The sequence below is a fragment of the Ixodes scapularis genome, unplaced genomic scaffold (genome assembly GCF_016920785.2).
Source record: "Ixodes scapularis isolate PalLabHiFi unplaced genomic scaffold, ASM1692078v2 PGA_scaffold1__304_contigs__length_218370807, whole genome shotgun sequence".
NCBI lineage: Eukaryota > Metazoa > Arthropoda > Arachnida > Ixodida > Ixodidae > Ixodes > Ixodes scapularis.
The window spans coordinates 33784245-33807499 of record NW_024609846.1 but is presented as its reverse complement, the minus strand read 5'-3'; the positions used below and the strand labels follow the sequence as shown (position 1 = coordinate 33807499).

At 46.0% G+C, this 23255-nt stretch overlaps 2 protein-coding genes across 2 annotated transcripts in view; both read right to left on the bottom strand.

The window, feature by feature from the left end:
- LOC121835676 (serine protease grass-like) overlaps nucleotides 1-18183 on the bottom strand; it is a 60177-nt gene extending 41994 nt beyond the window's left edge. Inside the window, exon 1 of the mRNA XM_042290125.1 lies at nucleotides 17820-18183. Within this exon, the coding sequence (XP_042146059.1) occupies nucleotides 17820-18183 (364 nt within the window). The remainder of the gene's footprint in view (nucleotides 1-17819) is intronic.
- Nucleotides 18184-21448: 3265 nt separating this feature from the next.
- LOC115324567 lies at nucleotides 21449-22885 on the bottom strand (the record flags this gene model as incomplete). The annotated part of the gene is made up of 2 exons (XM_042290124.1): nucleotides 21449-21539; nucleotides 21936-22885. Coding segments are annotated over 2 exons (1041 nt in total), but the record flags the coding sequence as incomplete, so codon positions are not given.
- Nucleotides 22886-23255: the final 370 nt, after the last annotated feature.

Here is a 23255-nt window from a genome sequence, read left to right as displayed (position 1 = left end):
ACTTTTCTACGCTGCGACTGAATGCCATCGGAGGCAAACCAGGGAGTCCTATAGCCAGCATAATGGTACAGGCAGATTCACGGGAAACAGGCACAATCGTTTTCTTTTTTTTGAAAAATATATGCATCGGACAATATAAAAAAAAGAAAGATTGATGCAAGGGTAGTACGCGGTTTCTGCAGATACGCGTCTGCCATTGGCGTGCTTCTTCCGTCCTATTCCGCCCAAGCATCAAAGGTATCCCGAAGTGGCAACAAATTACGTCACAGAAGCCGGAGTGCTATGCTGATGAATGGCGCCTTCCTAGTGGTTCCTCGTAGAAGTTATAGCAAAAAGCACGAGCACATCCGAGTGCCGCTGTCATCGCGGCGTATCAGCCCTTGTCTGCCGAAGCTCCCGTAGTCTGTCCAAATATATAGAGAGAGCCCTGCATCTGAACAGGCGCCTGCCATATTCACTACCGCTGGTGTGACACCGCCAGGATCGCGATCGTCGACAGCATGACACTTCTATGACGTCATCACGCAGAAATTGATGGATTGCTTTTTTGAACTGAAGAAAACAAACCGGTCGGACACGTGGTCAAGGCACCATAGTGGTGGTTTTTCTCAAACAGCCTATTCTTAGAAATAATAAAGTTCTATATAATTATTGCTATAAATAATTTGAGTAATAACGTTTTCACTCTTATATGTAAAGGTATAGTTTTCATTCTAATCAAAAACGTTCGATATAATTAAATTTTGAATTACTTCACATCTTCACATCAAGGAAATGCTTATAATATAGTTTGAGGTTAAATTCGCAACTTTCTGGGCATCGTCGAAAACATCTAAATTAGCCCGCTCTGTAAAAACATAAAGCACGAGCAGAATTTTACAATGTTCCGAGAACAAAACGCTTAATTTAGACTCATTTACAAATTTCGCTTTCCTATCAGAACGAAATTTTTGCGGCTGCGACCTTGTTCCCCGTGCTCAAAGATCGCAGTTGTTGCATCTCACCCTCCTTGTAGGAGAGAAGGAAATCTAGTTCGAGCTGGCAAAATGAAGCGTTTCCTGTTTTAACGGCATAGCAAGAAAATTCCGGGCGATTGATTTAAATTAGAACAGATTTTGTTAAAACAGGCCGTGAAATCTAAACTAAGGCAGTGTGTGCCGGCGAATGATACGGCAAGTGGCATGTGATTTAAGGGTCTAATCCTTACAATAGGTATTTGTATTTATTAGAAATTTTATTTTTAAGTGGCAGGGACAAGAGGAGTATTAAAACCGCTGATCCAGGTGCCGTACCCCACAGAGGTTTCAGAGCGCCGCAGCTCTTACAAGGAACACACAGTATTTATACAAATTAAACACAAGAACAAAACAAAAATAACAAGAAATACGTAAATTTCAAACCCAAAGAAATGACCTGGCAGTACTTGCACACAAATATCTTATATATGCTCGAAAATTTAATCCCTTATTATTTTTTAATGTATCTGGAGATCTTGCTATATCGGGAATTCGTGGATGCTATTTAAAAGTTATGTTAATTGCTGCTTCGATGTTTGTTCACCATAATTAGTACGTATTTCAATTCAATCATATTCCACACGTCTCAAGTGGTATTCGGTATCTTTTAAAGTAAATTTAGCATCAAAGGACTCCGTTTTTTTTTTATAGAATTGAAGATTACTTTTGCAAAGTTTACAAATAATAACTGTTGGATAGTGAACAAATTATACTTCTTAAAATAAGTGTACGTGTGATCATTATACTACAAGCATGCAATGAACCGAATTGCTTTTTTTTGTACTAAAAGTTTTCCAAGGTTGCTTTTTGATGTCGTTCCCCAAAGCAATGAGCAGTAATGGAGGTGAGAGAGCACAAGTGCACAGTATAGTTGGCGCTTAAGCCATGTTGGTAGTACAAGTTTTAGTTTATTTAATACGCCGATTGATCACGAGAGAGTGAAACGTATCTTAGATACATGAGTTGTCCACTCCAAGTTTTCGTTAAACCATACACCCAAGAACTTCATGGATTCAACCTTGTTTAGTTTGTTAAAATTATAATTTATATGAGTGTCATAGTTAAGTGCCCTGTTTTTTTCCCTGAAAATAATACATTTAGTTTCAGAAATATTCAATTCGATTTGATTCGTCCCTAGCCACATGGACAGTTTATTTAACCAATCATTTGATACACTTTCAAGATGTCTGAAGTCATTGTGGGAGAAAAATATAATAGATAACCAAAATATCTTAACTAAGTTTTTATTACTGAAAAAACAACAACATAACGTTCCAGTGAGAAACTTGCAGAGCGTCAACATAAACCACTAAATCTATCAAGTTTAAAAAAAAAATTGGAAATATCTTGAAAACGCGAATGTCCGCCTCAGTTTTCACTCATGCAATATGCGCAAGCTGGGGTACGAGAACACGGATGAAAAACCATTATTCGGAGCGCCAACGTTGCGCCTGTATAACCTTCATTCCTGGATTCACCTTTGTCATGCGAAGAATGCATCGTGGCACACGATAGTTGCGCGGTTTGGTAACGAGGAGACTGACTGTCTGCTTAATGATGCTCTCGGTTAGGAAACTAAAACCTAAAAACACCTCCAAAGAGTGTTTTCCTTTTGCAGTAAAATGTTACTCGTCACATTGTATCTCTCTGAACTGTGCTTATTTACTTGTTCCCGACGATGACCAGATAGTCTTGAAATAACTGCACCTTTAAACTTAGTAAGCAAAGAAGTTAGTTTCTGAAGAAAAATGGTTGCCACAATTATCGTGAGCGCTATCATTTATTTTAAGTAGGCCCTTGGGCAGAGACCAACATTATATCATATCTTTTGCACTTTAATATTTTTTCTTTACAGGAGCGATTTGGTCGACATTCCGTGAAACAACCAGTATAGGTATTGTAGAGGGAAAAACTAAATTGTTTATAAATTGATACATCAGTTGAATTTTCGTTCAAACTTTAAGTTCAGGTAGAGGTTAACAGCTTCATAGTATTTACGTATAAATGACAACGACCTCTGTTTTGTTTTTACAATGGAGTTGTTGAATTGAAGCGCCGTAAGCTCCCCGGTTAAAAATAAATCCGTTAAGCAGTTTTAAGTGTGTGACGGGCAAGCTTTAAGTAAATTTGCAATGCATAAGGTAGCCTAAGGCTAAGGGAGCTTCAGTCATATCTTCTAGTTGGCATTCGAGAGCATGAGCACCTGTACATGGCCAGTGCACCCAACTGTGAACTCGCGTCGTATCCAGAGTGCTCTGGCATCCGCATATTAATCAAATTAGAAGTTTTGGACATTTCAAGAAATCGAACCGTGTTTTTTCACCACATTGGTATACTACCCATCCCCGAATGTTTAGCGGCTCTGCGTTTTTGTTAAGGTAGACGCATCGCATTGGGCCCTGCTTCCACGCAGCTGAACACGGAAGGTACACAGAGCTGCATCAGGCTAACCCGCGGCTGCTACTGCCGAGCGGCAAGAGCAGGCTGGCCAAGCCGCAATAAACACGATTCTCATGCCACGTTAAACTGGAGGAAAAGATGACACCGTAATGTTTCGCAACCAAAGCCACGGAATTTTTTTGAGTATCCAAGCATTATTTTTTTTTTCAATTCATACTTAAACAAACGCAATGAGGATTTGCATTATGAAGTATCATATGAGTCATAGCCCATCTGCTCCTTCATGTCCACAGCATTTTTATGGAAACCTAGACAAAAAATATGTTAATTTTTCGACGCAACAAGAGGCCAAATCTTGCTCGCTAAGTTACAAAAATGTGATATAGCTAACGAAGTGACCTTCGTGCTTTGTAATCAATCCATCGCCATTGTTGTGGAATGCAGAACATCTCAACCGTGTTTTATTCGAAGGTAATATTTCCGTCTTCGAAGGCGTAGCTCCAATGAAGCCACGGATATCTTCAAAGTACGTCTTTAAGTGCGACTCTTCCCTCCGAATAGAGGAAACCAGTTGATGATTTGTTATTTCTAAATAGTAATGTACAGGTTTCTAAAACGTAAGTGAGTGGAATACTCTCAACTAAAACCTTATCAATTATGCTATTTGATACACTACCCAAGTATACTTGGATACCATATCAAAACGTAATCGTAACTTATTAAATTACTATTTCAAATCGCACACATTACTGCATACATAAAGTGCTCTACCGAATAAAAAATTACTCTAAAATAAAATTGACCTTAATTTTACCCACATTTGATATGAAATCAATTTTCTTGGTTATCCTAACCACTCCAATTTATCTAGTAGAACTTACAATCCGACTGAATAACGATGAAATTAAATAGAGGGGTCAGCTGCTTTGTAACGAGCAATCACACTTACCGTATATCACGATGAGGATAATCACACCCGCTAAGTCGTGTGAAATCATATTTTCAAAATGTTGGAAACTAGCATTCGACCTTTCGTTTTGTAATCCTCTCAGACATGAGCATGGGCAGGCATTGTAATATCCGCATTTAACCAGTTGCACAAGTGCTGTGTCGCTACAAAAAAAAAACCTTGAATTGTATAGTTCATGGCGCAAAAAATTGAAGATTTTGCTGAAGGTTCAAATGTCAGCTTGTTTTTAACCTTTCTTTTTCAATTATGTGCGGTAACTTTTGGCACCGTGTTTACAACATATTTTTTAGGAGAGCGACAGCTGCTTTTATTTGCTAAAAGATCGTAACAACGTTATGCCTTCAATATTCTATCTATTACTGGAGCAACCCAGCGAAAGTTAAGGTATAAGCCCTGAACAGGGTGTCTGTATAACACTTGATCAGCAATTATTTATAAATATTAGCATTCTTTTATTTTATTTTTTTACGTTTATATACATATCTGTTTATTTCGGGCTTCTGGTGAATATTCTACACTCCTCTTCAGTTTATGTTGTATTTTGTTATCTAATTGTGTTATGTTTAGTTTTATCTATTCACGTCTAAAATTAATGACATTCTCAGTAACCCAATGGAGGTCATTTGTTGAATAACAGGATTGGTAATCACTTGAATTCGTTTCGCACCGCTGGCTAAGAGTTATGCAGCAACTTTCTGTAAGTGATGAGTGCAACAATGCTATGACTTAATCGTTTAATAGAATAATGAACACAATCTCGCATTCGTATATCGCCATTGATGGTGAACGGATCTACGTGCCTTTTTCGCTCCGTGGAATCTATAACGCCTAGGAAATAATTTTCGTCCCCTGGCTGCCGATACGCGACATGATCTCCGTGCCTACTAATTGTGGGGCACACGTACGGTGCACAAAAACCGTCAGGTGTCCGAAACGGGATGACGTCACAGTCATGCACCTACCAGAGTGTCCGCGGTGCGTATATCTTGCTCCTTGACGGTGGGGTCCTGTATAGTATCCCTGCTTCGCATCCAGCAAACTTATTTTTTATAAACTGCAACAAGGTACTGCGGTGGGGTCCAGTCGTCTTTGCGCTGTTCGAACACTAATTATTTTTTATGATTATTTCACCAAGTCTCCAGCGGCCCTCCCCATTTAAATCTTGCATCGCCACATTTCTAGTTTCTGTAGAGCGGAAAAACGAATAGTTGCTTGATGTCTCTTGCCACTTTATTTATCCTGAATCTGACTTTATATCGAAAGAAGTTAACAGCGAGATACAAGCAGCCTATAAAATTGCAGAAAATTTGCATTATATTTATACAAGGCTAGGCCCGAATACCCTTTAATTTCTCGTAAGAAAATGGAAGTAACAACATCGCTTCCTATCGTTCACGGGCTAAAATTTTGGTATCGGAGCAATCTTCTGATCCCTTGTGTCTTACACAAACAAATTTCAGGCGCCAAAAGTGCTTCTCACGCCCCTATTTTCTAGTGTCCCCTGCACTTGCTCTTTAACAAAACTCTAGCGCAGGGTGTCAGAAAAATAGAAAACTAAGGGCCCGCAAGCGACCAAGTAATTTGCGCTTGAAGCAGGCTGCACTTCTGAGCTAAGCGCTCGCCGGTGATCAACTGGTGTGATATTCTTTGTATAGTCATATTGTATAAAATAATGGAATTTTCTCGCATGCAGCGAGGACGCGTGGACTGTTCGCCGTATATATTTTAACAAGAACCTGGCATACCAAATAACTCATTTCATGTAAGACACATTCTCTCCGTGAAAGTTACATCCCAGTTTGAGTTAGGCATTACGGCTCAAACGTATCAATCGCCAAAGTTGGGAATACGAGAAAATAACAACCGCTCTTGCAGGCGTCCAAGAACCTTCTCACTGCACAATCTTCACGCGCCGCCCTGAATATGTCAATATGCGCCTTTTTTACTTTTCGTATTACAATAAAGTTTTACCAACTAAACTTATACTACGACGTTCTCGGTGCTTCACTGAGCGGAAGTGACAAAACGGTTACTAAAATAACTACGGGAACTTTACACAACGAACAAAATCAAATGCACGTTTTGGTTCCCATACGGAAGACACAAGCCGCAGCAATGGTCCTGGTTCGTCCGCAAGCTCCTCCCACATCTTTCTACTCGATGAGATCGAATGCTCAAGAGGGGAAAAATTCCTCTCCAGCGTTCGCTTCGCTGGAGTGGAGAGGGTGGAAGAGCTTCTCCTGAACTGTTATATTCGCAACCACTATAGGTCGCTACGGTCTCTGCAACTCCGCACTGTCTTGCTTTTTCGGAGAACACACACATTTAATTTGATACCAGGAAGCACCCGTGTCCAAATATATGTTGGAACCCTGATCTTGATGGACGATTGGTGTCGTGCCTAATGACCTTTTTCATAGCATTAAACTAGCAGATCTCGATATAAATGGCACAGGGGGGACAGTCTGTTTAACGTAGCCTTGTGCAGACGGTGCAGATGAGAGCACCTGCTTGCAGAGTAAACTCCACCACGTATTTCAGCGACGCTTCGGGGCCCTTCGATTTTTACACATTTGAAGGAACACTCCACTCAGTGCAACAGAATGTTGTTTTCCATCCAGTTATCCCTAGACGTTTTATTGTTGGCATTTACGGTACGCGCTGACAACTGCAATATTGATAAACGAGATGGTAAGTGTTCTCCGGCGCTCCAGAACAATTGAGAATTAGCAAACAGGCAAATACTCAGCAAATACCTAAACAGGCAAGTGTAGATTATCTGTGCGATTCGCACATCGTAAAAAGCTATCGGTATAAACATTAAAAAAATGTAAGTTTTTTATGAAGTTTTATAAAAGCTCTTCATACGACTTACATCGGGGCTTCGTTAAAGGACAAAACAGAAAACGTATTTGGGTCTAAAAATTAAGCATACGATAGGACCTTCGACATTCGTCTTTAGCGTCACATGGCAAACCTATATTCCGGTGAAAACGATACTTTTTTTTTTCGCCGTCTTTCTTCACAAGGGCACAGTGCTTACCAAACGCATACGGAACTGTTTTATACCGTGGGAGCACTAGATGGCGGCAGGCAAGCGACGTTTTCGTGACGCAGCCTTAGATGAAACAAGCTGTGCAAGGGAGTCCGCTTGCTCAAGGTGAAGATTGAGGATGTACCGTGGACACGACAGCCATTTCCTCGGCTGGGTCCGTCTGCGTGTGGTGCCGCCCCCTGGCACAAAGATCCGTAGATCATTGGTAAAATGATCAGGGCGACTGGCTTCATTTTTATTTGGACAGATACCCATGCACCGATGTGCGATGGGCTCGGAACAAGCGTAAAGGTTAGTTCATACAAGTGCGTTTGCTTACGATTTTTTTCTTCTTTTCTTTTGCGTTACGCGAGGAGTTATCGGGTACAGTCATGTTTCGTATGTCGCAAGCAAGGCGGTTCTTTGAACCGGTCTCCGCGCTTCATTCGATGCATGGATGCCGCGGTGACTCGCAACGTAAGCGTTTGTAAGCGGTCGTAACGTAACGTAAAGTAGCGTAACTTGACGTAGCGTCGCCCCTGTGTGAACCGTCCTTAAATAGCCCGGCTGGAACAAGTTGCACAAGTGGTTGTATTTTCGTGGCATAAGGGGGTGCCTTGTCTCCTGCGCAAGCTCAAACTCAACCCTTCATAGAGCAGCCATGTCTGCCGAGGCTTGAAGCTCTGCTGCCTCCAGGACAGCGGCATTAGGAATTATTTATGGTCAATAATTTTATTGTGATTATTTAGCTTCACTTTTGTTTTAAATATTCTAAAAGTGTGTCCCTTTGACAATATTTGTCAAAGTTTGACCTGCTCTTCCGTGTGACCTATTTGAGATATAGTAAAATATTTAGTACTATCCGAAGGCTGTAAATATACTCTTCTTTTTGAAAGCAAAGTAAATTGTATGTGTAAAACAGAAAGGGCAGTGTATTCTCGTAAATCAAGGACTACTACAAAAGTTTTGCGAATCGGAGGTCAATTTTCTAAAAAAACACCCTCCTTTTATTTGGCTGATTTTTGTTTCTCTAGCCAGCTATTGCAGTGCTTTATAAGGTAATATAAATAGATAATGTAATATTTTGTTTGTCTGGCAGCTATAAAAGCTTTAAATCTGATTTTGTTTCACTGTTACGTCAGTAAATGAACTTACTCGCAAAAATACACTAGTTCAATATTGGCGCCTCTTATTTTTAATAGATAGCCGTGAACACACTTATTCCCTGATAAATAATTTTAACATGATTATTTATATGAAATATATTTTAGAAAATTTGTCAATATGACGTTTTTGGACGATATTTGTCAAAGTTTACCAGCTCTTACGTGTGGCATATATAAGCTGTCTTAACATATTTAGTATTTTCAGAAAGCTTAGAGTATACTCCTTCTAATGATAACAAGTTTGATGTTGTATGTAAAAAAGAAAGGGCAGTGTTTTGTCGTAAAGTAAGAACTATTTAAAAAATTTTGCGAATTGGAGGCCGATTTTCTAACAAGCCTCCCTTTTATTTGGCTCATTGTTTTCTCTAGCTACCTATGCAGTGCAATTATAAACAAAATAAACAGAACATGTAATATTTCGCTTATATGGCGGCTATAAAAGCTTACATTTTGGGTTTCGTTCACTTGTCGCCCAGTAATACAAGTGACTCACAAAAATACACTAACTCTTAATTAACTCCTCTGAAAGTTTTTGTGGCTACCTGTAAATTTCTTTATTAAAAAAAGATGCAAACGGCGAGCTATGCTAATAAAGCGTCTAAGTCATACTATCTTTAATGTGTTTTTTTTTTTTTATGGTCGAACCGCCTCTCTGCAACGATATTTGACGAAGTTCAGCAAGCGGTGCCGTGTGACCTTATTAATAGAGTTTTATGACCTTTATATCACCGTAAAGCTCCAATTAAGCTGTTTCTTTTGTGTATTCTTTGAATATATGGCGTTAAACATATAATGCGAAAAATTTGCCTGAAAAACGAATATTTATAAAAACTTGCAAAAAGTCAAATTATAAAAACAAATATTTTTTTTATTCACAGTTACATAATATCGGAAACTACCCACAGAAATTGTAATATATTGTTTGTATGGCCTCGATTAGGGCTCGCAACTCGTACTATGAGAGTTTAGAACGGGACTTCGCATAGACACTCAGCTGAGCAGAAGTTTGACCTATGTAAGGTTTTCTATTTAATGTTAGTACTTACCTTAATTTTTGAGTGTAAACGCCAAGGAAGCCACAGTATTTATCCTAACAATATTTATTTACTTGGCAGTGGGGGGGTTTGCAAGGCGTGTGAGCTTCGCCCTATGTATTGACGGAGAAGATACGTAACATCTGAACTCCCGGACAAACTTAAGTCAAGAGGGAAAAGTCTAAGTAACCCGGCATGAATCACTGAAAATAGAAATGAAACCTAAATGCCTGACTAACACATTTGAAGCCTTACACGCTACGAAATGCTTGTTACTTTACGAAAGAGTCCGTATGTGCACAAAATGAACCGTATTTCCTAAGCGTCAGATACTAAATCGTACATATGTATGTGCGCTGAATATCTGTTTGACATAAAAAAATATGACGATTACATATCAAGTTCGGTATTTCAAACTCAAAGCCGAAAGCAAAAGACCACAGAGGAATTCTCTGACGATCTGCATTCCCCCGTATTGGGAGGAAGTAAGCGCCGGGTGCCCGCACTTGTGGATACGGACTTCGAAGTACTTTTTTCAAGTACACTGCTTCACATTTTAATAATGTTTATGGTAGGATATTGAGGTAACTGCTAACTATAAATAGAAAACCTCACATACGCCAAACTTCTGCTCAGCAGAGCGCCTGTGGGGAGTCCCGTTCAAAACGCTCATAGCACGAGATTCGAGCCTTAATAGCGGCTATAAAAACAATATATTTCAATTTCTGTTGGTAGTTTCTGATAGACTACTATATTACCTAACTGTGAATAAAAAATAAAAGAAATAAAAGGTGTTTTTTTTTAAAAAAATCGAATTTAAACTTGCTAGTTTCTTTGAAATAGTAGTTCTTCACGCACATGTAGCGCTTTATATATTTAGCGCGAAATATTTAGATTACGCTCAAAAGAAAGACCTTGATTGGAGCTTTACGCTGATGTAAAGATTATAAAAATATGTTGAGTAGGTCACACAGCACAGGTTGCAGAACTTCGTCAAATATCGTCGCAAAGAGGCGGTTTGACAATTAAAAAAAAAGTGAAAGCCGTTTACAACTCCCTGTAACACCGAATTAGAGCGCAGCTCTTGAGGAGGAGGAGGGAAGGGTACTGGGGGGGTGAAGTGACCTGGGGGGGTCACGTAACCTTGGGGGGTCACGTGACGATGCCGATGATGTCATCAGTGACGTCACTGATGACGTCATCAGTGACGATGACGATGCGGACTCCGATGACGTCATCAGCGATGATGACGATGACGATGCGGATGTTGGTGACGTCATCAGTGACGTCACTGATGACGTCATCTGTGATGATGACGATGACGATGCGGATGCCCCCCGAAGTCACGTGACACCCCCAGGTCACGTGACCACCCCCAGGGTCACGTGACCCCCGCCGAGGTCACGTGACCTCCCCGATGACGTCATCGTCACTGATGACGTCACCGGCATCCGCATCGTCATCGTAATCATCACTGATGACGTCATCAGTGACGTCACTGATGACCTCACCGGCATCCGCATCGTCATCGTCATCATCACTGACGACGTCACCGGCATCCGCATCGTCATCGTCATCATCCCTGATGACGTCATCAGTGACGTCACTGATGACCTCACCGGCATCCGCATCGTCATCGTCATCATCTCTGATGACGATGCGGATCCGATGATGTCATCAGTGACGATGACGTCATCGGGGAGGTCACGTCACCTCGGCGGGGGTCACGTGACCCTGGGGGTGGGCACGTGACCTGGGGGTGTCACGTGACTTCGGGGGGCGGGTCACGTGACCTCGGGGGGTCACGTGACCTCAGGGGGTCACGTGACTTTGAGTGTCACGTGACCCTGGGGGAGGGGTCACGTGACCTTGGGATGACCTTGGGGGCCACGTGACCTTGGGATGACCTTGGTTACGCCGACGGCGACGCCGACGCCGCTCAAGCCGGGAACGGGCCCCGAAGAGCTGCGCTCTAAAACCATTAAGGGTCTTATAACCTAGACGCTTAATTAGAATAACAAAAGCATATCTCGAGACTGTTTATAAAACGTTATAGTTATGTAGAGTAAAAAGCACGGAAAAGCGATGATGTGAAATATGACACCCCCGATAAGCTGGAAAAATATCAGTTTCCACCTTGGCCGCTTCAACGGTCCATAACTTGAGAGAAAAAAAGCCGACGAACTCGCCGTTTACGTCTTCTTTTATTATAGGAATTGCCCGAGAACACATACTTTAGAGCGCAGCTCTTAGGGGCTCGTTTCCGGCTTGAGCGGCGTCGCCGTCGGCGTAACCGCGCGGTGCATCATGGGAAATGTCCCATAATGCACCGCGCGAGCCCCCCACCGGGGTCACGTGACCTCGTGGGGGGGGGGCACGTGACCCCCCCGAGGTCACGTGACCCCGGTGCATCATGGGAAATGTCCCATAGTGCACCGCGCGAGCCCCCCACCGGGGTCACGTGACCCCCCGAAGTCACGTGACTCCCCTGAGGTCACGTGACCACAGAGGTCACGTGACCCCCACCGATGTCGCGTGACCCCCCGATGACGTCATCGTCACTGATGACGTCACCGGCCTCCACATCGTCATCGTCATCATCACTGATGACGTCACCGGCATCCACATCGTCATCGTCATTATCACTGATGACGTCACCGGTATCCACATCGTCATCGTCATCATCACTGATGACGTCACCGGCATCCGCATCGTCATCGTCATCATCACTGATGACGTTACCGACATCCGCATCGTCATCATCACTGATGACGTCATCAGTGACATCACTGATGTCGTCACCGGCATCCACATCGTCATCGTCATCATCACTGGTGACGTCACCGGCATCCGCATCGTCATCGTCATCATCACTGATGACGTTACCGACATCCGCATCGTCATCGTCATCATCACTGATGACGTCATCAGCGAGGTCACTGATGATGTCACCGACATTCGCATCGTCATCGTCATCATCACTGGTGAAGTCATCAGTGACGTCACTAATGACGTGATCGGAACCCGCATCGTCATCGTCACTGATGACGTCATCAGTGACGTCAGTGATGACATCATCGGCATTGGGGGTCACGTGACCCCCCAAGGTCACGTGACCCCCCAAGGTCACGTGACCCCCCCCTGGTTAGTTTAACCCCCCCCCCAGTGCCCTTCCCTCCTCCTCCTCAAGAGCTGCGCTCTAATTCGGCGTTACAGGGAGTTGTAAGCGGCTTTCACTTTTTTTTACAAAAATTAGAAATTCGACTTAAAATTTGTGCTTGAGTTGAGACGAAATCACCCGTATATATATATATATATATTGTAATACGAAGGTAAATGCTTTAAAACGTATTTATTTAAACGTAAACGTTAAAAAAACGCCAAAAACATCGCTTCTTCCTCTCACAATCAAATTTCGTAAGAACTACTTCGTGCGGAGTGTGAACAATCCACGGAACTTGCTTTTTTTCTTGAGGTGACAAGGAGTATGGGAACTGACAAAAGTGGTGACTAGAGACGGGGGCTACGGGGTGTGCACATCGGAATAGCGGATATTCACTGGGCGCCATATTTGAGGTAACTGCTTACAGCGCATGCTCGGGAGGAGTTTCCCGTCAGCTCTCGGGCAATCACGAGAGAAGAAGGGAAGGAAAAACTCTCTTCTTGCCGGGACTCTCCTTTGTACGTCCCAGGCTTCCCCTGAAGTCGCTATTCTCCCTCTGGGAGATTATAGAAGATTAACTTTCACTCGAAATTCGTACAAAAGCAGCTTTCCCCCTCTCTCTCTTCCCCAGTGGTTCGAAAGCCGCAGCGAGCTCAGCGATGACCGCCAGTGAATACAACCTATACACCTTTCCAAGAAACACGACCCCACGGGCAGCAAAGTGTTTTCGAGCCCAGTCACTGGGTTTGAGGCTAGACTCTCACCGGCGTCCCTGCTCAGTGTCGCCATTTTAGCGATTTTGTCGCTAGATTTAGCGATTTTTATACATTTAGCGGCGGATTTTTTTTTTATAATTTAGCGGCTAGTGACTTCTTTAGCTACTTTGGTGTTCAACCGTAATCTTGTTACTTTTAACAATTTTAGAGATGTTCGCGGGCTAAACTAAACCCTTTTGCTTCTCTGTCCCAGTATGCTTTAGATATATGCTCAATTTAGCGGCGCGCTTATAAAAAAATATTCAACACTGTCAACACTGCAGACCATCTCTCCCGCGCCCACGTACCTACGTGCTCTCCGCCGAGCGTTGCTACCGCCAGCCAAGAGCGCAGCCGCTCTTGGCTGGCGGCTGCTCTCTTGGGTTTCGCTTTCGACTACGAACTTTCAAAGGTTGTTCGGCGAAACGGCACAGCTGAAGCATACAAAGCTGGCAACGAACCGTCGACATCGGCAGATTTAGATGACTTGAGTGCAGTCACTATCGAGGAAGAACTCTTCTTCTTCTAGACTGTTCTGTCGAACTGTTCTTGAAGACAACGCAGTCATTATTTCCGTGTTAAAATTAACAAGGATCCGTTTCTTATTCGTACTTTCGTACTCACCACCTAGTAGCTTCCCGAATAAAACATTACAAATAAAAACCGTCCGTGTTGTTTTTCAGTGTAAGTTTAACCTCACAAAATACCTGAGATATGATTATTTGAGGTTCGCTTACTTTAAAACAGTATAATAAGCTTTTGGAATCCAGCGAATATTTTAGCGACTTCCTGGCAAATCTAGCGACTGTTTGGTGACTTACTAACCTCAATTTATCGGCGCGCAAGAAAAAATGGCAACACTGTCCCTACAAATCCAAGCCGAGTGGACTGTGATTTCGATAGGCGCAGCCTGCGTAGGCGCAGTTTCGAACTGTGCTGGCGGCTAACTTCTCATCTTTTCCCGCTGTATTTTGTGTTTCATGGTGCATGTATTTTCCCGAGGTCATTGAGAAAGCATTGTACCACATTTAAAAAAAAAAAGTAATAAAAAATTTATAAAATATTTTTGTTGGGTACGCGCGCGACAGAACGAATGCGACTGGATATATAGTTCTAGTTATTTGTGTTTTCTTCTTACGACAGGTTTTGACGGCACCGCGCGATTCACCGGATGTCAAACGATAGCGTTTAGCTGTCAAAAATAAATTACAACGGAAGAGAGCCGAAAAGCATGCATTTTTTACGCTCACAAATAACGTGTCTCCCGTTGGACAGGACACGGACATACAATTTAATGAGTGTTGTCATTCGAGCAATATATTGTACGCACCACACGATGCAGCGTTATTTGAAAATAATTTATTTGAGCAAAATCTCAAATAATACAGTCAGCGTCGACGATAGTCGACGACTTGACGATCGGACGGAATCCAAGATGACTTCGTTTTGGGGCACGTTTTGGGGAGAGGTTCTTTTTTTTTTTTTTTCTCAACAGAACCAACGCAAAGAAACGAACGCGACTGACCCATTTCCCACCCCAACCCGGACAACTATTTTTGAAGGTGACTGAGGATTCTACGCGGATTATCTCTGGGAGGGGAGAGAACAATGTTCGCAAAATCGCGTCGAGAGTCGTTCGACGTCCTTCAGCTCCTTCGTTCCCCGTGAATGTTGAGCAGAAAAGCTTGAATGGCAGACACTTAGCAGCCTTATTTCTCACAATGGAAGAAAACACAAAAAGGGTATGCAGCACTCATAAAAAAATTAAGTGGAAACTTTCAAGAGGGGCGAGAAAATGTCGAATGCAAAACCGCAAAAACGTAGGTAGAGAACCGCACTGAGCGGGTCTTCACAGTCCAAGAGAGTGGCAGAAAATGTTTAGCTGAAAGAGGGCGCGGAAGTCGCACCAGCCGCATCAGCATCAGCAACATGGCGGCGGCCTAAGAGCGTTTTTTGGAAAGGTGTATAGGCACGCAAAATCGCGGAGCCCCCCCCCCCCCCCCCCCCCCCCCGCCCCCGCTTTTCACCTTGCAGTTTTATCAGTGGTTGCCTATAGGTAAAAAAGCATGTATACGTAAGCCACGCGTTCCCCACTTTGAATTTCAGTCGTACTTGGTAGTACTTGATATATGTTTCAGTCAATATTACCGCGGCGCCATTGAGTTGAAAACCTAACTAATACTTTACCTAATCCCGAATCCCACTCGTCTCGCAGCCACGGTGCGAAGGTACTGAAATGTCCGAAAGAGTCTCCCGAACCTCTGCCGTCAACGCAGATGTCAGGTTTAGTTTTCATCAAGGTTTGGGCGGAGCAAGGTGAATGATCCTCTAGGAAAGGGAAGTGTCCGGGAGAAAGGCTAAGTATTGATAGAAAAGAGGGCGGGATGTGTTCCACTATTGCCGGATGAAACTTGTCTTCGTTTTTTGATGAAGGGATGAGACCACATTTTTGTAGCCATTCTCAGAACAGTACAGACAAAAAGAAACGTGCGTACACCTTCCCAGGATATTAGAAAAGGATGAAAACCGCGATCAAGCTTTTAGACCCAGCAGTTTCCAAATTTTTTTTTGTTGGTAATTTTGAATTCGAAATATATGTACCGTCGACTGCTTTTAGGGTTTTATTTGCTATATATTGAAACGCTAAGCCCTAGGTATTATATCAAATAATAATACGTTATTAGCGCTTCATCATCGTCGTCATTATTTATTTTTGCTAAAGGGCTTAAGGGCATTATACGAAAGAGTGAAGACATAAAAAAGCACAGAATTATTTAATAACAGAACACGCTGTAGTCTTGTTATGGTTACAAAAAAGAAGGTAATGGCAATAGCAAATTTATCAGTGTCAGTTATGGAAACAATTGGGTCAGGTAATGCGCTCCAGTCGATAAAGGCCGATCGTAAGGTTGACATTGCATGAGTGACGGTTGACAATGAAATTGAACGGAGTTACAAGCAACTTGTAAACTCCGTGCGCTTGTTGTGCGATATGTTTTTTTAGAAAATATATAGGACCTTCGTTTTTGCTGAGGTGGAGTACTCAACGAAATGAAATGGACCAGCAGAGCGCGTGACCTCGCTAAGGCCCGTATATACTGAAAGGTAGCGCAAACCATTGTCTGAAATGGGGAAGAGAGATTTCCCCTCGCCCATGCCCTTTTCCTCTCAAAAGTTCTCTTACCCCTCGCTTCAATTGGATCGGGCGCGACACGTGGCCGTTGCCTTCCCATGATCCCGCGTGATTCGGTGGTCTGCTAGAAACCGGCGTCATCGCTGGGCGAGATGTAGCGGTGGCTCCGTTGTTAGCGGACGTAGTTTTTTTTTTTTTCATTTTTTATTACGATCTCAGCGGCAGCGCGATGCCATCATGCTGCCCTGTTGATTGCACAAACAGCATTGCGAAAGGACCGAAGCTTTTTGCCTTCCCGACGGGAAAAGAAAATTTTCAGCGACAAAGACAATGGCTCCACCGGATCGATCGGAAAAGTTTCGACAATCTCCGAGGAAGACTTTGCAAGGTAAGTTACTTGAAATCTCTGAATCATATCACCTGTCTCTTTCGGTCTCGCCGATGAAGATCGCCTAGTACGATCATTGGGCGAGATAAACACGGAACAAAATTACCGCCATGAAGAACTTTGACACGTCTTTCTCCGCGTATTCGATAAGAGCGATGCTATATGCACTACGTAGTGCACTTTGGACGGAAATTGCTATATGCACTACGCTGAGAGCTCATGCCGCTCGGGCCACCCTTTTTCGAACTGCGCGTGTGCAGATACACGGCTGCTAATTAGAAAAGTTAACCAGTACACGCCGCTTCGCGGCGTCCAGCCGGCAACCCAAGCCCCGCTGTCCCCGATCTGCGAAGTCTGCGAAGATTCGTCGACAACACTCGGTGTTTTAAAAAAGAAAAATAAATATCGCCAAATGCCTCGTCAAAACAACGTTCAAAAAAAAAAATGTAGGATCACTGCGATTCGAACCTGTGTCCACTTGCGTACGAAGCGGACGCGCTAACCCCTACGCTATGCCACCTTTTTTTTCTTTTCTTTTTTTTTCTTTTTTTTTTTTTTTTAAACACATTTATTTACATATTATTTACAGATGATTTCCACTCGCAGGTGGTTTGCACAACAGTTGAACAGATAGACTTACAAAGCAGAACGAACTTGACCGTCACTGGCCCGAGCAAAACAGAGGAAAGATACGTTATATGGGCGTGGGCATGACGTATTTACAACACAACAGGGCGCCCCCGCGCAGCGCCCCCCTCACTCAGCTTCCCCGCACTGGCTCTCGCGAGGTAGCCGCCAAACCCCACCACGCTGAGGCCGGTGCCTACGGCGGATACCCCCGCCTCCAGCTGTCTTTCCACGCACCGCCACTCGTCGGTCGCTGTGCTTGTCCCCCTGTCAATCAGTGATATCACCCAGTCCAGCTTGGCCACGAAGTAGTCCCAGGTTGGGCGTGCGTCTATGTGGCATTGCACCATCGCAGTGCGCGATTGCCAGATGGCGTGCAGTCCTAGTAGCACCAACACATAGGTCACCTCTGCCGTCTCCCTGCCGCCTAGAGCCAGATACTTGAGGTTAACCCACTCTACGTCGAAAGCTGTTCTTAGGTTGAAAATCGTCCTCATCTCGTCCCAGAACAGGTAGGCGTTCGAGCACTCGACAAGGACGTGTTGGATGGTCTCGGTGGCACCGCAGAGGTCGCAGTTGAGCGACCAGAACACAAAAATCCCCCTCCGGTGCAGCCATGTTTTGACTGGAAGCACCTCCAGATGCATGCGCACAAAAAAGTCCTTGCTGGCCGCAGACAGGGAGACGGCGCACGAGCTTGAAGAGTCCTGCTGTGCCGTCGGGTACTGGCGGCGGCCTATACAAAGGCGATGGAAAGGTCACAGAAATTGTGTCCCAGTAGAGTTTTCTTTTGCCGACGGTCGCCAAATAGTCCCAGGAGAACCGAGCCAGGAAGAACTCGTTGGAGGCCGCTATTTCGCTGTAAAAGCGCAATGCGGCTGCCTTCGCTGTGCGGCCACTGGTGGTCACCATCCATCTTCCCAGGTGAGGGAAGCCGAGGTGGTGTAGCGCACTCAGGAGAACGGGGTCCTTTGCGTCCCGGAAGAGGAGAAAACGCTGTACATGTAGCTTGAGCACGATGTTTACCAGGCCAAGACCTCCGCCCTCCTGGTGTAGGAAGAGGTTCTCCCGCCGTGTCCGTTCCATGGATGACTTCCAAACAAAGACGGCCCAGCTTCTGTGTATCCTCTTGGCCGTCACTCCAGGGCAGCATACGGCCTGCGCCCTGTAGAGAACGGCTGGGTATATGACAGCGTTGCATACGTAGGCATGGTTGAAAAAGGAGAGATGTCTGCACTGCCAGGGTGAGAGCTTGGATGATACCGAGTTGGCAGCCTTTTTCCATACTGTGGAGGAAGGTCCCTGTGGGTCAATAGGAACACCGAGATAGTTTCCGACTGACGTGGTCCAGCCAATCTCTGCGAAGAGCTTTGGCGTTGTTGCCCATCCCCCAAGCCACGCTCCCACCGACTTTTCCCTGTTTATCTACGCGCCTGCTGCGACGGTGAAATTCTCCACATGCCGCAAGATGGTCTCCACCTGTCTCTTGGAAGAGCAAACGAAGGATACGTCATCCGCAAAGGCTAAAACGCGGACATTCTCGTTTCCTAGCTGTAGTCCCGTGATAGTTTGGTCTTCATTGATCGCGCGACATAGTGGCTCAAGCTGCAGCGCGAAGAGAATTGGCGAAAGGGGGCATCCCTGACGGACCGACCTCCCTATGCGGATGGGCGCTCCCCTGTCTCCGTTGATGAGTAGGCGTGTGCTGATGTCGCGGTAGCAGAGGGCTATCCACCCCCGCAGCTCCTCCCCCACACCGAAGTGTTTGAGTGCTGCATGGAGAAATGTATGAGACACCCTGTCAAACGCTTGACGCAGGTCCAGCTGAATCACAGCGAGAGGCTCGTGACCCACAGCGGTCGCCTCGCAGACGGAGCGCATGGCGTGCAGGTTCCGCGCTATCGATCGGCCACGGATCCCGTAGCTCTGATGGGGCCCTATGACGGATCTAAGCCCAGTGTCGAGTCGTCTTGCCAGTATCTTGGCTAGAATCTTGTAGTCACAGCAAAGTAGGCTGATCGGGCGGAAGTCAGTGACCTCAGCTACAGGACTTGTCTTTGACTTCTTCGGTATCAGTACAGTAAAACTTTCCCTCATGGACGGGGGGAGCAGCTTGCGTTTCTTTATGTCCTCGAACACCTGAACCAGGATTGGGCAGAGCGCATCCGAGAAGATCTTATAAAACTCTGCTCCAATGCCGTCCGGGCCGGGCGCCTTGTTGCGTGACAGTCTTTGTATAGCTTGCTTGACTTCTGACAGTCGAATTGGACAGTTCATAAGGTCACTTGCTTCTTCGGGCACGAAGGCGGTCTCGTCCAGGGGGTCTCGAAGGCGGTCTCGTCCAGGTTTTCCTCTTGAAACAACCTCCCGAAAGCCTCCTCAAACGCGCCCGCAATTTCTTGCTGCGATGTTGCTACGCCCCTCTCGCCACGCACTTCCCTTAAGGTGTTTTCTCTCACCCTCTGTCTCTCATGTGTGCGGAAGATCTTGCAAGGCTGTATTTCCCCCTCAAGAGCCTGCACTCTGCTCCTGACTCGAGCTCCCCTGTAGCGCTCTTCGAGTATACCGAGCAGCTGTTCTTTGCAGTTCTTTATGTCGTCCGCAAACGTTCCAGGGTTTTGCTCCTCCTCCTCTAGAAGCATCCGCAGGGTCTTGGCCAGGTGGATTCGAGTCTCACGTGCCTCAGCAGCCCTGCAACGGCCAAACGCGCAGGCCGACTCCCGGAGATTTGCCTTAAAACTCTCCCAGGTGACCGCATCTACGCCGCTCTCGACCAGCCTCTCCAGAGCACACCTCGTTTTCCCGACAAACTCCTCGCTCTCCAGGACGCTGGCGTTCATCTTCCATGTTGTGTTGCGTCGCGCTCGCTCGGCCACCGGCGCGCCTGCTCGTAGAACTGTGGCGACGAAGCCGTGGTCCGAGAAGGGCACGATTTTCGCGTCATAGGATTGAACCCCGTCGGATAGCTCACTTGATACATATACTCTGTCCAGCCTGGCCTGGGATGCACCTTGCCATTTGGTAAAGCGCGGAGAGAAACTGTCGAGCACCTGAGTCACGTCCACAAGATCGAAGTCGCACACAGCGTCGCGAAGCGTATTGGCGCCCACATCGATTCTGGGGACCGTTGATCCGCGCACTCGGTCGCGGCCATTCAGCACACAGTTGAAGTCTCCCCCGACGACGAGCGTCGCGGGGGTCTCGAGCTGTGTACGGAGTCCAATGAAAAAATCCTTTCGCTCTGATGGGTTGCTAGGAGCATACACGGATATTAGTCGCGTTAGTTCATTCCCGATCAAGACGTCAACCAGCGCGAAACGTCCATCGGCGCAGAGTTCAGGATGAGCAATCCGGATGCCGGTACTTTTCCTGATTAAGACGGCGGTGCCTCCGGCGCGGTTCAGGTCCGAGGTTAGCGTGTGTACACACCAAAAGATGTGCCCGAAGAATTGGACGAAACTCTTTGCCTTCTCTGCCGAGCAGATTTTCGTCTCTTGTAAAAAGATTATGTCGGCGTGCTCTTCGTTCAGAAGATCCATTAAAAACCGCTTCCTCTTTCGTGCTGTTACGCCTACACAGTTGAAAGTGGCTATTTTAATGTTGTTCAAAAGGTTGGCTTATTTAGTTCTAGGGGACCAAGAGATAAGCGATGATAAGAGAAGCGGAAGGGAGAAAAAAAGGAAGAAAAGACCGTGAAGAGGGGAACGACGGCGAGGCCGCCCAAGGGGAAGGGAAAATTCTTCTCACCGACCGGGAAGGGGGCTAATCCTTCCCGTGCAGCGGCGGGTAGTCCAGGGATGACACATTCACTTCCCGGGGGCGCAGAGCTGGGATGGCCGCCTGCTCGTTCTTTCTATAAAAAAAAAAAACTTCGTTTCAGCTTCGGTCCGAGCACGGCCGATGTTATGAGCTGAAGGGCCAATCAAACAGCGAAACAGGCACAACGTCATGGCGTGCTCTCTGCAGTTGATAGGACCAGCCGGTATTCGCCGTGTCTCTGTGCGTGCTCCTCCGCCGTCTAGTCCTATCAGGCACAGAGAGCAGGCCATGACGCTGCGCTTTTTGCGCTGTTTGATTGGCCCTTCGGCTCATAACATCGGCCGCGCTCGGACCGAAGCTGAAACGAAGTATGGTACGCGATTTGTGGCGCGTGACCTTGGTGGTGCCCTTGGCGACTTCCTCCTCGCTCGTCTGAGAAGACCGCACCGGAGCGGCTGCGTCCGCTGGCATGTCGCTCGGCGATGCTTGCCTCTCCGACGCGCTTTCGTTGTTGGAGTCGTTAGAGCCCCTTGCGCGTTTCCCTTGTTCCACGGTGCTCGACGCTTTAGGGTTGTCTACCTTTGCTGGAACCTGCGGCAGCGAAGTTGCGTTCTTGGAGGTGGACGCAACGTCCGTCACCTTGTCCTTTCCCTCGTGTCCTGGCTCCTCCTCGTTACCCCCCTCGGCCGGTGTTACCGCCTCCATCGAGTTGGCGGCAGGTTCGCTTTCACCCACCTCACCGTCGTCCAGAAGGTCGCTGTTTTGAAGCGTGTCCGCATGTCGCCTGGTTTTGGCGGCGTAGGTGGGCACACATTCAGACTCCAGGTGACCATAACCTCGGCAATGGCGGCACCAAGGCGCCCGGCATTGTTTGCGCATATGCCCCAGCTTGCTGCAGCGGAGGCACATCGGAGGTCGGCCTGGGACAGATATTAGAACGGGGTACCCGGCCACTTTTCCCTGGTGTGGTAGCTCATCCTTTGCAGTTCCTTCCTTCATGGTGATTGTCACTGCCCTTGCCGAGGTTTCGACTTCGTAAGTTCCACTTGGGGTCTTCCACTTCTCCCTGGTGATTCGTGTTACGTTTCCATATTCCGCGAATGCTTCGCACACTTCTCCATCGGTCACGTACGTCGGTAGCCAGTTGACCCGGACGACGGCCTCCTTGACATTGGGGTCAATGACCACGCACTTTTTTCCTTTCACAGTGACTTCTTTCAGGGCCACGAGGCCTTCCTTTGCATCAGCGGAGTCCAGCGTGCATATCCACACGTGGTTGAACTGAAAAGCTCCCAGCCCAACCACGTGCTTCATGCCGACGGTTCCCTCGAGTGCTTCAGCAAAATCCTGCGTCCGGTAGGGCCTACCTTGAGGGTCTCCGTGGAGGAACACCGTCTCCGTCAGCCTCTTCCCACTTGGCAGCGCCGGCAAGATCATGCGGTAGCCTCCGGACTCCGTGGTGATCCCGTTGGTCACCGCAGAGGGAGCGGTCGCTCCGTTCGGCATCGCTCCTGACGCGGGGAGGGGACGAAAGGCACGTCCGTTCCCCGTGCGCGCTGAAGCCAAACCGCACGCTATGCCACCGGTTGGAAGACTCGTTGTGATCATTCATTTTATACGAGACAAACGTAGTGCATATAACAATTTCCGGCCGAGCTGCACTCCGGAGTGCATATAGCATTACTCATTCGACAATAAGAAACTGACTCGCTCAATCTTAGCTCGCTTGCATTGAGTTGGCCGAGTTGAGAAGGATTCGTGAGAGTCTGGGGTACCACTAAAATAAAGAGGGTTGTAGTGTTAAAATGAG